The sequence below is a fragment of the Dermacentor andersoni genome, chromosome 5 (genome assembly GCF_023375885.2).
Source record: "Dermacentor andersoni chromosome 5, qqDerAnde1_hic_scaffold, whole genome shotgun sequence".
NCBI lineage: Eukaryota > Metazoa > Arthropoda > Arachnida > Ixodida > Ixodidae > Dermacentor > Dermacentor andersoni.
The window spans coordinates 155,158,324-155,175,560 of NC_092818.1; the positions used below are offsets into that span (position 1 = coordinate 155,158,324).

At 46.4% G+C, this 17,237-nt stretch overlaps 1 protein-coding gene across 1 annotated transcript; it reads right to left on the reverse strand.

The window, feature by feature from the left end:
* Positions 1 to 137: 137 nt before the first annotated feature.
* On the reverse strand, positions 138 to 11,282 carry LOC126531424 (uncharacterized). The gene is made up of 4 exons (XM_050178943.3): positions 11,142 to 11,282; positions 9,084 to 9,198; positions 2,865 to 3,164; positions 138 to 364 (listed from the first exon to the last, which is right to left on the reverse strand). The coding sequence occupies exons 1-4, from the start codon at positions 11,243 to 11,245 to the stop codon at positions 194 to 196; spliced, it is 690 nt and encodes a 229-aa protein (XP_050034900.3). The 5' UTR covers positions 11,246 to 11,282; the 3' UTR covers positions 138 to 193.
* Between the last annotated feature and the right edge of the window lie 5,955 nt (positions 11,283 to 17,237).

Here is a 17,237-nt window from a genome sequence, read left to right on the forward strand (position 1 = left end):
AACGCTTAATTAACTACCTTTTTCATTATTACCGCTGTTGCAACCGGCCATGCGATCAGACGTGAAGCTCGTCAGATAGCAGAACTTCCACGGCTTTCCGAAGATAAACGTACTCACAAGACGAAGTAACTGCAAGGTTAGCCATAATATAGAGATGCATATAGCACCCCTTTATTCATTATTTAATATTTATTTATGGGGATTTAGTACTAGCGTTTACTGCTTGTCGAAGGCGCGCTCGTTGCTGGACAGCTGATAGGCGAGGGTAATCATCTTCCTTTTTGTAGCCGCACACCAGCCAGGAGTCACGATCCACCTCGAATAGTGCCCAGCCGTCTGAGACGTGTTCAATGTACATGTTCAGCTGCAGAAGCGGTGGACATAGGAATATAGGCTGTCATGTTTTCTCAAGAACAGTGTTTCACTGAGTGCATGTGCACACGGGTAATTTTTGGCATCCAAGAACGGATAAGTTAATGATGGTATTACTTGACGCAGTTTTAAGCTTTTTCTATAGATTCAGTTGTCGAAAAGTGCCCTAATTGCAACCACATTAAGCATGAAATGCTTTATTTCCCGTTGTCGGTGACCTTCAAGTGACCTTGAGCCAGAGCCGTTACACGGGCACTCAGACGAGAACTTCCGAGCAACATTGCGAGAACAAAACAAGATCATTTGGGCAACCAGTCAAAACATTAAAATGCGGTCTCTGGCCCCCAACCCTTTGTACAGGACCGCATTACATGCGCTAGTTGCTGCCCAAACAAGTTACAAAAAATATTGCTTCCGAGTTCATCCTAATGTTTGTTCACAATATCACTCAGGCTGTAACTTCTAGTGCGCTGAAGTTTTATGTCATTTCCAATAGCGACGTTCAAAAGCCAGACACAGTGCACCATACAGTTAATTGTAATCTTTTGGCGCTGAGACAGAGTTGCCTGTACTTTTCAACGCCAGCGGTCCGTGAGTTCCACTGCGCAACTAGGAGGGAAGCGTCAGGCGCGCCGAGAGGGGTTGCGAGATGATGGTGAGTAATAGTCGTAATTCCCCAACCAATCTGCTTTGCTGGTAGCCATGTCATGCTTACATCTACTATCGATTACCGGAGAGCGAACGTTTTTCTTCCTTTTCCCGTGCCCTACCAGGGATCACTTGCTGCAAATTATTCGCCCTCAGATGAATCTAAGCGTTCTAATGCAACAGAAATCTTATGAACGTATTCAACTGCTGTGCTACTTGTTCACAGCCTGCGCTTCAGCCTTTAAATTTACATATATTGAAGCTGCAGTCGCAAGGAAACCAAAAAATTGTCTGAGTTACTATAGCCTATTGCAAATAGTATGCGTTCGGTTCAATTCGCTTCCGACGCGCCTTTAATATTTAAATTCTTGGCTCAATTTATGTGGGACACCCTGTACATTGTGGCGCAGATGAGAGCAGACACATGATCTCCTCCGCAGGAAGCCGCAGGCAGGCCGACAGAGGAAAACATTCAGCTGCGATTTAGCGCTAAATTTCATGGAAGCGCGCAAGCATTACGTCGATCCCTTTGAGGTCCCAGATCCATGGTTTAGGCCACGTCCGCCACATGGCAAAGCGTTGTTCAGGAGCTCAGTCAACACACGCCCTGCCTTTTTGAGCAGCGAAGCGCAACTGACGGGGGTCCAGAGCATAACACCGTCACTCGCACTATATATATATATATATATATATATATATATATATATGCTTTTGTTGCTCAATAAGTGTCACAGAAAATAGTTTTGCAAGCGTTCAAGAAAGCGCGCAAAACACAAGAAGTGCCGCGCGACTACACGTGCGTCACTTTTTGCCTGCTATTGTGGGCTTCCGTTCAGGCTTGGAAAACAAAGTTTTATGTAGCCCCTATAAAGCAAAAGAGAGATGAACCGCGAATTTTTCTTGACGGCCTACAGTTTTCAGATTGACGATTTTGGTCTGAATATATTTCAGAAGCTAATTAATTAATAAAGACTAATTCTTATGTAATTCGGCAAAATATTAAAATAGCCTGACTGCAAAAGACATTGCCTTTGTTCTGTCGAGCTACTTGGCACACGCATATCTTTAGGTTTTGGAACAAGTTACCTGGGCTACCCTCCATATATACGCTCCTTGTGTTATCACAGAGCTGACGTCTTACACTGCGCATTTGCATGAACTGGTGTTCGAACTTCAGCATAACTTGTGAGCGGTGTAGCGCATAAACATAAACATTGCGTGGTAATAAATGCGCGACTCGTGCGGTGCAGAAACATCGCATGAGATTACACGCTATGTAGGATGGCAATGAAGTCAGCTGCACGCACCGTATTTAGCTTTATAGCAATAACCTAACCGATCAACGAAAGCCTCTCTTCACATAAATGCGAACTTGCGCGTTGGCTCTCCGCATTTCTTTTTATTTCTTTTTACCGAAGCTTTCCTTGGCTGTTTCCTTCACATTACGTGGGCCGCCCCTTGGCCGAGTGAACCAGGCTGTTGCCAAATGTAGCGTAACCAAAAGGCGCCACTGGGTACGTTTATCCTCCCAATACCAGTGCATGGCATATGTGCAATCGCAGGGGCTTTAACGTGGTTTGTAACATGTACCGATATTGCAGCCGTCACACCATCACAGCAAGCACACGCCTCATAGCAATAAACAATACAACTCCGTCTCGTCGCCCTGAGCTATTAGTGGTGCATGGGCTTCAATGCACCGTTCGATCGCGTCAGCCGCTACATTTGCGCGCTAAACCTCGTAGGAGCCATTGCAGAATTTGATGGATCGCGAACTTTTCTGTGTGCTGAGCCCAAACGAGCAACAAAAAAGAAGGAACTTCATAGGGAGGAAAGTTACCTACCTTTTCGACCAAGGTCTCTTCGGTCTCATAGGTGCCGAAAAAGGGGAAAGTGCCAAATTCGAAGCTTATGTAGGCATAGGATTGAAGCTTGACTAAACTCTTCGTCGCGAGAGGCGCAGCGTCCTTGCAAGTGATGTCAATGCTGCCCATGAAAGCTTGGCGGCAGGGCTGGAAGGGGACCACCGGCTCTTTAGAAAACGGATAACCGACATACGTCATGACGCCCAGAGTTGAGGAAAACACGACTCGGAACTTGTTCTCCTGAGCGTGCAGAGCCGAGGCGGCTTGCTCGGCAATCTCCTGCGTTGACACCCACACATAAATCGATGGTTGCACATTCTTAGCGTGTAGTGTGCAACGTGAAATGCAACGAGAAAAGCTAGAATTCCAAACAGGAGCGGGGTCAGTACTTGTGCCTGCCCATTTACTCTAGACGAAAGCAGAGAAATGCATTGAAGAAAGAAAGCCGCAATTTCAACCCGAAAGGCGAAGCATTAATAGCGGTAGCAAAGTATTAGACAACTGTGCCATGTAAGAAAGAGCGGGCGTGCGACCATATGCCAAAGGCGCGATAGCATACGTATCGAAAGGATTGTCCTTTCTATACATAGCTTGCACTCGCTTCACTTCCTGCGGCTTTCTTGATCGTGTCCGTCATTGCTGGGTACCATCTGATCAGCCACCGAAGCGAAGCCACTCGACTACTGTGTACGGCATCGCACCGCATTTCTTGTTTCATGCGGAATAATGCATGTATGCGCAATATTTGCTTGCCCGACAAGAGAGACAAGCACTCTTAAGAGGCCCAGCTGCGAAGAAAACTGGACGTAGGTAGGCATAGTTTGCCCAAAGTAATAACTTGTCAGTGTGAAAGAACGAGGATTCTTCCCGAAAAGCGTCGGTGCCGCCGGCTTCCCGTATCACTAGAACGGACTTCAACCTTCACAGCGTCCGTGTGTGCGGTTGACACTTCATCACAGGCAAGGGAAAAATTGGCAGTGGCTTAGCTCAGCTATGCCAGGATATACGTAGCGTAAAGGTACGGTTATGCTTGGTTAATATCTTGCCTTGCTTGCTGAGCTTAGCTTATCCGGCTATGGCCCTTTTCCCAAATGTGTCCAAACGGATTGTTCATAAAATCCGAGAGGAAGAGTGTAGACGCACTCGCACTTTCACCGAGTTTCATAGCATGTTCAGTACACCAACTAGTCATGGGATCGTCTGTGACACTCTCTTGATCCTGCCGCTTCTGTTGGGAGGCCATAGCACGGTGTTGAGCTTCTTGGCGACGTCTTTTCGCTAGGCGTTCTTCGCGTTGTTCTGGTGTCTCGACCGCACGTTTTGCCTTGGCACGCTCGTTCTTTCGACGCTCGACGGCCAACTGCCAAGCGACAACCTTGGGGTCTGAAGAATTTAGGGTTTTCCAGTCTTTTGCGCCGACTGGCAGCGGCTCGACTCTCCTTAACTTCCATGTCGAGCGCGCTGCATCAACCGTCTCTCCAACGCATTTATTAAAGCCCCTTAAACTTCGTAAAGTGCTGCCACGCGTTGAAGAAGGCGGCCTCCTCCTCGCGCGCTCTGGCCGAGGCCGACGCCGCGTCGCTATTGGCCTAATAGCATCACGTGGGCCCTCGCGCCGTGCATCAGCGCCATTTTTGCTCGAGAAGCGTTTACGGAGTGGCTAGGAGCACACGTTGGCGCTATTCCTACGCTCGAGCAGTGTAGGCGGCGCCACGGTCGAGGAGGGAGTGCGAAGGAGAGGAGAGACGAGGAGTGAAGGCGGAGGAGGAGAGTGTCGCTACTTTACGAAGTTTAAGGGACTTTAGCATTTATACACACGGTGCGCCCTCCTCGCGCATGCGCAGTGCCGCGTGGCGCCGCAATCGTAAATGCAGCAGCGGGCGCACACGGCGCCGTCGCGTCTGCGGAGACTGCGACGTCACACCTCTGGAAGGCGCCGCAGTCGGCGGCAGCGAGGGCGACGCAGCTGTGCCTCTCGTGACGTCAAGCGGTTGTCGCGCATGCGCAGTATGGCAGGCGCAGAAGCACGCGAAGCTCGGCTCCAACCCGCGTAGCGTAGCTTTACGCTACGAAAAGCACGTCTGCCCAACGCGGAAAACGTGCATTGCTGGTCTATATCGCCGAGCAGGAGTCGTCGACTACGCTGCACGATGGGAGTTCTCGACTATTGTTCGCGGCTCGCTGTCTCCGCTTGTCTTACTGTCTCCCTTTGTAAAGCTATTGCCTGTGTAATGTATCTGTGTACCTAGAAAGGAACAAAAACGTTGCTTCTACAACGTTTTTAATAGTTGCGTTGATTTGGTGACTTTATTTCGAAGCGGCTTTATGTCGCCGGGTACAGCGATTGCGTCACCTAAACATGCAATTATTTGCGTGAACGTGCAACCTAAACTCTATGTATATTGGCTCAGATTTGGGCTTAGCGGTGGACAGACACCTATATCAACTAAGCACCAAAAAACAGGGTAGATAAGGAAGTTGCATCGCATTTAGCTCTTTTGCTGAGTGCATGAGTGCAGTAGGACACAAACTCCGGCCAGCAGCTTCTCCTGCTCGCGTGGCAAATCGGATACGCCTCAACGGAAAATACAAATGAGATATAAGCTACCTGTGGTTTCCAGTTCCTGGTATGCGAGAATTCATTCGTGTTAGCTGACCTCACCCAGTACGGTGGCAGACTTCGACTGTGGCCGCAATTATACATGTCCTTCACCCAGAGGCTTGTGATGTAATTGCGTGCATCCAATATTACATCGGCCTTCATTTGCCGCGGGGTTACGTAAATCATTGGCAAGCCCGCATAATTATTATCTACTTGCATCGTGCCTGAGAGAAACTCCGCATCTGCAGTGGCCCTGCATCGACTCCTAGCCTGTATGGGTCCACGCCGTCGCGCATTTCGACCTTCGTCTCGCACCTTGCCGGGGTAGAATCCACCAGCCAATCGAAATACAAATGACAAGACTCGGTAATATTGCCTTTTGGCATCGGAACGCCTAAATTCTCACACGCCATTCACGGGCGGGGTGTAGTCCACAATGAACGAACGACCGATCCAAGCACGGTAACAAGAACCCAGCAACCGAAGGGACGGAACGGCGGACGTAACGTCACGTGCAAGCTGTACATGCGTACAAGGCAATGGCTTCTACCCTAGTGACGTCTCGTGCATTACCCTGGTAACGTCACGACGCCTGAAGAAACGAAGCGAAAGAATCCAGAGACGCACACGACTGTTTTTATTGCAATAGCAATCATACGGTCCCTCGAGGCGCGTTCACGCCGTTGGCTGTGGCGCCGAATTACTGTCGCGGCACCTGGTGCTCGCGCAGCCCACGCGTTAATTGTTCGGGGTATTCAGTGACGCGACGGTCACGGAGTGCGTTTAGCTCGAAGTGCGACAAAGCCAAGTCGACGCAGCCTCACGCTCCGCTCAATTGGTTCTGCAGTGAAGCAAGGCAGCGTTCTGCCTTCCGCTGCTGGCATGAGCGTTGTTCGCGCAAACGGCGATGTCGCAACCGAGCCGCCGTTTGCATACCACACATCGCGGAGCATTAAGCGGTCTTCTAAGCGGTAACTTCTAAATGCGAACGCCAATGATTTTTCTTTCGGTCTCATTTCGTGCACGACCCAAGAGCGTAAGCTGTACCGCCACTGGCAGCGTTCCTCATCGTGCAGGCCAGTGTTGCGGGCCGCTTGCTGGCAGCCAAGGCAGTTGTTGCTGTGAAGCAGCACTTTTCTTGCATTGAACGTGTCACGTCAACATGTCGCCCCCGCCTATTGTTGAACACGTTCCGAAGAGCCTCAGCGCAACGCTAAACTTTCCTACCGCTTTCAATGATTCGCCCTTTCGGTGAACCAAGATACATTTTTTAATTATCCCGCAATTAAGGAACCCTTCAATGCTTGAGAGGCCTTTTGCAGTCAACGTGCCTAGCGTTCACGTATCTCGCTGCAACCATTTCTTCGAAAACAGCTGCACCTACATGACAGACACTGACATTCATGGTTGGTTACAAAGCTTTATAAATATTATAAGAAAGATATTCATTCACGAACGTTGCAGTAAAAGAAATCCGATATGCGGAAACCCGCAAGGTCGGGTGAGTTCACGAAAGTGGGGAACTGTCATCCACCAAACAGCAGCACGACCCGAGCGACCACCCTAGTTCAATCTCCTGGACCAGTACAAGGTTTTAATGAACCATGAAGGTTGTTTATAAGAAACCTGCGATGGGCTTCCTTTGTAGCTTGGCACTACTGTTGGGTGAATGAAAATTTTCCACTTTGAAGTTATAGTAGAGCAAAATACTGTCTGTACACCAGCCTCCGCACCAGCTTATTAAGTATGCAGACGTATTCTTTACATCAATCAGAATACTAAGAAACACCCGAAAAAAAAAGATGTGATGAGTATACGACATCACTCTCAAACTGGATGAAACAAAACTAGGTACATTTAGATGCTACGAAAACGACGTATCTCATCTCGATCAGTAAATAAACATGTTAAACATGACATAAAGATAAAATTTGACGGGAACACTATCAAGCCAGAAAAAAAAACCTCTTGGCGTTTGGTTCAGCGAAGACTTAACGTAAACGTCCACATTAATCCTCTCATTAATCAACTTTCGCAAATGGTGGGATGGCTGTACAGGATTTGTTCCCTTACTCCTCAGCGGCTAAAAAAATTTTTACTACTCGCTCTTTTATTCAAGAGACTGTTGAGGCGTATTGGCATGGATGACGACAAGTAAAAAAAAGAAGTTATAGCAAACGCATTGTTCATAAAAAAAAAGTCGCAGTTTTGCCCGCAAGGCGTAGCATCGATTGCGACAGCAAATTAGGGCGGAGCTATACCAAGTAAGAATAGTAGTTTTATCGGCCGTATAAGCTTGGAATCGTTGGCTTACTGACTGAATTAACAAGCACGGCGTCAGCGCGCACGAGCAAACCTGAACACATCCCGCTCCATGAATGCGGACACCCGCTCTAAAAACGCTAGTGTGAGAAAGCGTGGCAGCAGCAGCGAGCGAAGTGACCTTAGTGCGGTCCATCGGTTTCAACGCAAGCGCGGCGAGAACACAACGCGCACAAAGGTACGAGCCGTCTCCATCTCACTTTCAAGATAATGCGCGCGGCCACGCGCGGCCATGCAATTTACGCACTTCTTGGCAGTTTCGAATTACGCGAATTACCTATCGAATTAATTAAGTTCCGTCACATATTTATTTCCATCTACAAATTGTTCCCACTAAGAGTGCGCGGTGTATCCGCTTGGAACGAGTTCTCTGCGCAACACCTGTTCCAAGATATTAACTTCCGAAGTGCCCGTCGAAATGCATTAGCGTTCCAATTACATTTTTAAGAAACCGCTGGTTGATGCATTGAAGCACTAAAGTAACTGGAACACCAACGCATTTCGACGGACAATTTGAAAATTAATATCTCAGAACTTGTGCTGTCCGCAGAATTCGATCCAAGGGGATACGCCGTGCGAACTCAGCGCTCTGATTCGTAGATGGAAATATGTGGCGCAAAGCAATTAAGAATGAATAGCGTAAGTACGTTTATTAGTTAATGTAACATTTTTATTTCTTGTAGAAGTAATGGTCACTTTATCTAGTAATTTACATCAAGGGTTAGAATTGTGCTATCTGCCATAGGCAATCTTTAAAAAGTTTGGCGCAGCTAAGAAAAACGCACCCTTTATTATTTTTGTCATAAGTAGCCACGAGTGCATAGCTTTCTTGTTGTTGTTGTTATTGCTGTTATTGTTGTTGTTGTTGTTTTCACTCCTATTTACTACTGTACGAAAATTGTCTCTCATTAGCTGCTTTTCTTAGTGGAATATATCTATAACTTCGTTATCGCTCATGGTGTTCTGTTATGATACGTCAGATGTTCTTCCCAGGCGTATAAAACGCCTTTTCTTTCTGTTCCTTCTCTTGTGTATGCATGCAAGAAAGAAATAGTCTTCCTCTTCTTCTTCATCTTCTTCTTCTTCTACTTCTTCTTCTTCTTCTTCTTCTTCTTCTTCTACTACTACTACTACTACTACTACTACTACTACTTCTACTACTACTACTACTACTACTACTACTACTACTACTACTAACTACTACTAACTACTTCTATACAACTATTAACTACTACTATACAACTACTATTACTACTGCTACTACTACAACTCACAAAGGTAGGGAGTCCTGGTGAACCGCTCAGCAAGGATATCGGCAAGGATAAACAGCTTTCGTTGCTTCTGTATGCAACTGAAAGGTGAGTCTGCAGGATGATCGTCGTCACGTGCCTACAGAGAGAAGGAAATGAGAACAGTTACGTGAAAATACACTAGCTTCTGGCGACCAAAAGTGTCTAAACCGTTGATGTCAATTACCACTAAGCAAACTTTTATTAACACGGAAGATTAGTAATAAGGTAACTGACATTACGAAAATACACTTCGGAGATAGCAAGACGGCGACACTTAACGGGACGGGGGCGTAGTTATTTTAAGCCAGAAAAAGCTTCAACAACCTAAAGTTGCATCACCAGCTCACCTGACGTCATAGATTTTGATAGCGCCTGCTCAAGTTAACTGTTTGTCGGCAAAGGGCCACATTTTGTTTTAAAGGAACCGAATACTGGACCCATCCAGCATTTTGTAACTTTTTCTGCACATATACGACGAAAATACGAGAAAGATACTTGCAAATCCGTGACGCGTCACACTGATATGCGACAGCGTCACATTTAAAAAGTTTGGCCTTCATTCGCTTTAGCACTATTCTGCATTTTTCTGTGAAATAAATCAAAGTCGAGTTCTAAAAAAAATGATTTTTATTTAAATATGAATAGGTCTTTAGTGCCTTCCTAACGTATTTACTCACAGGTACTACACACCTAAGCACGACGTGTATGGGGCATATCCCAACCACGCCAAAGTGCAAATTTGCCTAAACCATGAACACGTCAAGGCGAAGGCGAAGCGTTCCCTCTCTTTTATTATACACAAGTTAGTATGGTAATCATATTTCCGAATATGGACATGCCCAAGTATGCGTCCTCCACGGAAAGTCTGAAATCTTTATTAAGTCCTGAATACTGATTACCTTCGATGGTGTCGTTGCACATATACGCAAGTGTAACAATTTCAAACAGTATTATGAAATAAATATTTCTGTAGGTACATTTGAGCCAATCGTTTGATCCAACATTGTTTTACAAGTGCAAACGGCTTGCATAACGTAATCGTAACCATCGAATTATGGCTTGAGTAATTTTATATGCTACCTAATTTATCCAGCATTTTCTTGGGCAGCTTCGTAGAATTATCTTAAACCGGCAATATTAAATTGACGTTTTTATTGTCAATAAGGACAGCTTTAACACGCCATGCATTATATCAAGTCGTCATGCGTCACTCTTCATACACTTGCCGCTGTGCATTTGAATGAGTGTTTTATTATCATGTGACGTTTATAGTTTGTTTTTATATAGTTGTTTATGAAAGTTGGTCTTCGTGTTGCAAAAGCACAGACGATGACTGCGCGAAAAAAAAAAACTGTTTTGAGCTCTGTAGATGTCCCCTGAATGCACTGCCTTTGGCGTTACCGCTAATATATGCAATGTAGTCAAGCATTTAGTAAATATGGACTACCATACACACACTAACCATTCTTAGTGAAGTAGGCGTACTCCGCCAGCTTCATTGCCAGGCTTTCTGATGCGAAACCTTGTAACAATATAGTTATGTCCCAAAAAGTGGAATTTCTAATTATCTTATGCGAAATAAAAGGCGACACACAGATAAATATTCTCCATAAGTACCCTCGACAAAATATACCACCAGTGATACAAATGCACAAGAATTTATCCAGTCCATTAAATAATAAATTATGTCGTTCACCATCCCAAACCTGCACATTGGTTTATGTAATGGGCCTTAGTCAATGGCTCGGGGTTGATTTTGCCAAACTCGCGTTTTCTTACATGACACCAAACCACTGTACGCGAACCTACTTACTTACCACCCCGATCGGAATGCGGCCGCCGTGGCGGAGTAAAGAACGTTATTGCAGAACGCCATAGTCAATGAACTATCACGGCGAGCAGCCATTCTTGAGCAGCCATTACTGTTTGATTTTACGAGGACAAAGTAAGAGGCAACGTGCTTTCGCAATGCCCTGCACGCGGTGCTCATTTGCTCCGTTTTCTTTCAGCCGCAGGCTGCAAAAATATACTCGGGCTTACTGCATGTTCACCACCTCCGCCAAGAAATTGTTGACTTCCTCAGAGCTGGAAAGCCACACGCCCAGGAACGTCATAGGTTCGGTCACGCGCATATTCCGGGCCATATTGACCGCATTCGACAAGGCCTGCGTAGAGATACAGTCAAAAGTGTCAAAGAGAGCCCGTCGTTTCCCATTTGCACTTGCTGAATATAGCTGAAGTATAATAAAAATGTATTCCAGAATGAGCACTCAGTTGCAATGTGCGCTCATTCAATGTGCGCGTTGTATTTATTCCAGTTAGCCACTGAATTGTTGGCATGTGATTTCCTGTTTGTTTTTGTTTGTATGTTTGTGTGTTTGTTTGTGTTCGTTTTTAGGCTATTGCGTCCAAAGGAGAAGAAAACAAACTCGAGAAGGCTGTTTTATTTCCACCTTTATGCATACAGATACGTATCGCATTACACGAGGAGGTTTTTTGCATGTTCATCAAATCGTAAAAGGCGAGGATATGATTGCTACCATTGACTCTGTGACTGCCGCGTTTATAGTACTGAGATGAGGTAATCCATAGCAACATGGAGTTGTGGAAAAAAAAATGAAAACGCCAATACAGCATAAGAACACGTATGCAATTCACGACTTTAGCGCTGTGGACATGGCACCCGGTTACCCTGGGCTGGAGGACAACGAACCTGCCCAGCAGTTCGCCCGAGATATGGAACACCGGGTAGAGGAAGGTGAGCCACAGTCCATAATTAGTTATAGGGACATTACAAACCATTACAAGACAGAGAGGCGCCGTTACCCCGATCCTCACAAATCGCTTAGCAGAGAACAGCAAGCGACCTACAGGCAGGTACAGGCAAGATCCTTCCCGCACCCTTACCTTCAAAACAACATGTACCCGGAAAGGTAAGAGAACTAATGTAACTTCTGGAAGACTCAGTTAGGCACGCTCCAACACCTCATTGGAGTATGCGATTTCGTCAAGGCAATCCCCCCACCTCCTACCTGCCCCACTACCCTACCCCATCCCTCATCCACCCTTACCGAGCGATGGGGGACCTTACTAACCAGCCCCGCCCCGGAAGACCAGCTCGTCCTGATTTCCAGGGGCCAGGCGGCTAGGGAAGCATATGGGTCCCGTGAAGAGGGAGCCACTTCCATCGACGCCGTCTAAGAAGATGTCGAGCTCGACTCAATAAAGTTCTTTCTCTCTCTCTCTCTCTCTCTCTGAAATAATTTTATAACGGAATTTAAAGGCCGACATGGCATCAGTGGCAGGCGATAGATGCGGGTGCATGCGTTGGCGTGAGTGGCTTACCACCAAGCACACCAATCCCCGCCCTCCCGACGGTCGAGCATTGAGTAAGTGCGGGGCACGTCGTCGCGGTATGCTTGCTGATAGGGTGTGCGTGCTTGATCTATGGGTCCGCCTGATCAAGAAAGATATTTGTCTGGTGAAGTATATGGTAAATAACGAGCTTTGCGCCACGCTTGGAACTGGTCCGGTAGTTTAAGAGATCGGGACACTCTCTGCTGCGATTACGTGTCTGCGAGTTCAATATACAAGTAGCTGAAATCAGCAAGTGCTTTAATAAATTTAAAGTCGCATACTAGCTGCTAAGTTCCTAAAAATTGAAAGGCTAGTAGTATACTGCATCGCGTTTTTATTATGGCTCTCCTCACTGTGAGTCTTCGGTTCTGTGTACTGAGAATGTTGAGCTCGTCGCTTACCCTAGAGATGAAAGAGCAAGCTGTCTACCGGCTATTATCAACAGACGTGTCCTACATAGACGGCTAACAATTCTATTGAAAAATTTCAATTCGCAAGAGCTCTAACGATGTCACCAGATATGACATTTCTTTCACTTGGCGTGGTGTGTCGTGCTACACGGGAAATGTTGCGCACTCTCCGATTCGGTATTCGTCAAGTCGTAAGTTCCTGGGCGGGACAACGACAGACTAATGACGTGGACACCTCATGTTGTAATGTTAAAGGAAAAAAAATATCATACGCGGCTGTATTCCGTATGCTATCAATCAACAACGCCATCCATAACCCTATTGATTCCATTGACATACAAAAAGACATAGACACTATCGTTTCATGGTGTGAAAAAGGGTTCATGCCTCTTAACCTTAATAAGTGCCAATGTATGCCCTTTTCGCGTAAGCACAGCATTACAAATTACGCGTACCACATAAGCTCAACTACACTACCACGAACAGGCTGCTATAAGCATCTAGGTGTTTACTTGACATCGTCATTACCATGGGTTACTCACATTAAACAATATGCGCAAACGACTCGCGCACACTTGGTTTTTTGTGTCGCGATCTGAAATATGCATCGCCCGCTATTAAAAAACTTGCATATCAGACATACGTTCGGCCGAAACTGGAGCACGCATCATCTATCTGGCACCCCTCGCAAGCATATCTTACCTACGAATTAGAAGCCATTCAGAATCGTGCTGCACGTTTTATCATGTCAAACTACTCAACTAAAACCAGCATAACTGAACTCTCGATCTTCCCAGTCTCCAATCACGTCGTATCATCTCGCGTCTCTGCGTGCTTCACTATTTCTACTATCACCCAATAGCCAGACACCGTCTACTACAATCCCCGCCTAGAATCTCTCCCCGTCTCAACCACAGCTGTCCAATCACGCACATTCAGTGCCGTACGTCTTCGATGAAGGATTCTTTTTTTTTTCGAATGCAATAGCACTGTGGAACACTCTGCCCGACTGTATTGTCTCTTCCGCCGACCACACGACTTTCCGTGAGAAACTAACAACCACTGCACCTAGAATGGTTTGTTAAAGGTGCATTTGCTATTGACCCCTTTTAAGTAATTGATAGTGATTCGTTCTTATGCATAGTACGTATTTAGCAGTATTTATGTAGTATGTATCTTGTTGTATTTTATAGCTTTTTTACAGTGATTTTGACGATAGTACCGCTTGCTCGGTTCCCTCCTGAGCGTTGTTTCCTTTTCTATTCTTCGTCTATCTTTTCTTCCTCTTTTCCCTCCTTTGCGTGATGAAGAGTTCCTCACACTTTGTTTGCCCCCGCCATATGTAATGCCTCCGGGCCTTTAAGGCTTCAATAAATGAAATGAAAAAAAAAAAAGACAGCGCTGGCTGCTGCGTGAATGCTCGGTTTCGTATGTATATGGCTCTCGATGAAGGTTTCCTGTGATACAGCTTTAATACCCCGCAGGGTATTTCCTAAACCAACATGAAAGCGTTCCCTGGTACGCAAGCAAAATCCTTGAGTGTGCCTCGGCCTACCGAAAGACACATCAAGTGCAGGAACCATTTCAGAAAGCAGACGCCTATCGGTTCCAGTGCTTCTGCAGCAGGAGTTTCTTCGAGTTCATATGCACTTTGCTGTCAGAGTGCCACGTAATCCGCTTGCTTCAGGCACTTGTCCTGTCGTTCGGAGCTTACTGCGGAATAATTCTCAAAGCCCTTCTATGCCGGCGGAGCCGCCATAGAAATTCCCTTCTTGGTCAATTGTCACTTCAGTGGCTGGGTGTTCCAAAGCAAGAGAAATATACCCGGGCAAACACGGACATATTTCGCTCTATAGCATATTAACAGCAACTACGGGGCTCACCGTTATATTTAGACTGATGGCTCTGTTAGGCGTACATGATCTGTGATTGATATGTGGATTCCGTCTGCGAGTGTTGCCATCTCTGCCACTCTCAGTCGTCGCACTTCAGCTACAGCCACTGAAGTAGCTGCACTGCCGGCAGCTTATGTTTACATCATAGACCAGAGTGCTGCGTCCTGGATCATCTTCAAGACTCAAGAGAAACCCTACAGTCCGTGAAGAACGCAACGCACGTAGGAACAACTCATCACGGACATCAGACGTCTATGCATCAAAACCTGCGAACGGCATCAGGGCGTTGTGTCACAGTGGCTACCTTCCCAGTGCGGTATACAAGGCAACGTTCAACTTGACTTTGCTGCCAAAGCTTAATGGACACGACACTTTACGAGAAATAATCCAGATGCCTGTCCCGAGAAACCATGTGGCTACAGTGGTATGTCCACACGCTTGACGATTACAGCGATCTCTGTGGACAGATGCAAGCCATCAGTACTGATCGCTAACTGAATTCTATCCATCTGGACACTCCTATATGCCACGAGACCTCAATAGGCATGACCAAACATGCCTTCACTGCATCAGGCTCAACGTGACCTACAAGAACTACTTCAAGTGCAAGATTCTACTGACGGACTCGCCATTGTGCTCTGAATGTAGCACCACTGAAGACCTACAATATGTTCTGTGCGATTGCTGCCGCTACTCGTCAAATAGATAGTCTGTGAAGGCTTCACGACACCTGCAACGGAATTCTAGCTTAGAACTGCGGCATCTTCTCGGCCCGTGGCAAAGCAGCTCTTGCGCCTTACACGCCACGGAATCACTGCTGATGTTCTTGTGGGCCAAAGTTTCTTTAAAGCTTAAACCTTAACGAAATTTTGTAAATATATTTGCAGTGTATACAAGGTGCTTCACGTAACTTGAACGAAGGATTTTAAAAGAGTGGTTAAACGCCGTTGTGTGAAACTAAGGACATATGGTTAACCGTCATGTGGCTCTCTTCAAATTATTTTTTGTATATACCGCTTAATTAATTTAATAATTTGGATAAATTATTCAGCATTTTTACTACTCACTTTATGGCCAAGTGCATTTCGTTACATTGTAGAGGGGGTTCAGAAACGACGGATACAATTTTTTGTGGCCACGAACATTCTGCGTGGTGACCTTTTTCGTCCTTTAAAGAAAGCCCGCGAAATATGAAATAAAACCGCGTGACTGCGCTCATGCGCTATTAAAGTGCCTCGATGTAGCGCACCACCGTACAGGGTGCTGACACCTTTTGGCCTGCGCCGCGCCGCCATTTTGCTCCGCGGTCGCCATATTGAGGCGAGTCGCTTGCTACGCCCGTTCCTTCCAGCGTTGGCAAAGTAACATTGTTGGGGAGTTTGCGAAGCTTCTGTGTTCTGCGCCAGGTGCTGGGCGATTGAACTGTGTTCAGCCGCAAGAACCAGCATTCCAAGGTGTTGTGCACCGCTGTGTGCTGGCTCGACAAAGAAAGGCATGCGCCGTTTTCGCTTTCCACGGCATAAGGAACGGAGAAAAGTATGGGATGCGAAAGTGAGGAGTAAGGACTGGAATGCGAGTGATAACTAGAAGATCTGCGAGGTAAGCCATAACACCTATGCTGCTTCTTATAAGAGTATTGTACCTGTCCGCTCTTAGGAACCAGCATTGTGTGGTTAGAATAATGCCAAGAAGCTTGCGTTTGTTTGTTTCATCATTCTTATAGCGGCCGGCACGCCGATTTATCAGTTTTTCTGTGACGCGAGATTGATCCGAGCCGCGCACGACTATGTCGGGTTCCAGAATTTCGTCGTTGTCTTTAGCATGTTATCTCGAAGTTTCCTTATCGGCTTTAAATTGAGCTTGGCCGAGAGCGGAGGGCATCCCGTTCATCTATGACAGCCGGGCAGGTTAGCTCCTATGGCCACCGCGAAGTTGTTCAGTTCTTAGAAGGCGCAAGTCAGCCTAATAAAGTGTTTCTTTTAGGAGCCTTTCGGTGCCTCTTTCACGACCAAGGCAGATAATTCACAACAAGGCAAATAATTTTCTACATACGCGGATAACTCAACATCAACTGGTTGCCGATTTGTAGAAACAGACAGAATTGAAGCCTACCTAGCTGCACGGCAGTCATTTCCTCTGAGATCTACGCATGCAAGCACACGCTATTTTATTTCTGTGTCCAAGGAGCGCTTAGGATTGCGAGTAAATGTGCAAGACGTTTATACACCTGAATTTGCAGGCGCAAGCGCATGCTAAACAAGAATATCGGCCGACGCTCCATTGCCCGCCGCATCTGCGCTCGCCACAATATGGCGGTCACGAAGGCAGTCCCTGCACCCTGTACCGCAGCGCGCTACATCGAGGCACCCTATGCGCTATCGTATTGCAGCGCCCTCAACCAAGCATCAAGCCTATCGCTTATCAGGGGCGACGGCGCTTCCTATGCCACCGTCAAAGATTCTAACGACGCACTA

Coding starts and splice junctions, on each gene's coding strand:
- LOC126531424 (XM_050178943.3), bottom strand. CDS start 11,245: ATGGCCCGGAATATGCGCGTGACCGAACCTATGACGTTCCTGGGCGTG. Junction 9,199..11,141: donor GCGGAGGTGGTGAACATGCA/GTAAGCCCGAGT, acceptor TTCTCTCTGTAG/GCACGTGACGACGATCATCC. Junction 3,165..9,083: donor CACCAGGACTCCCTACCTTT/GTGAGTTGTAGT, acceptor GTGTCAACGCAG/GAGATTGCCGAGCAAGCCGC.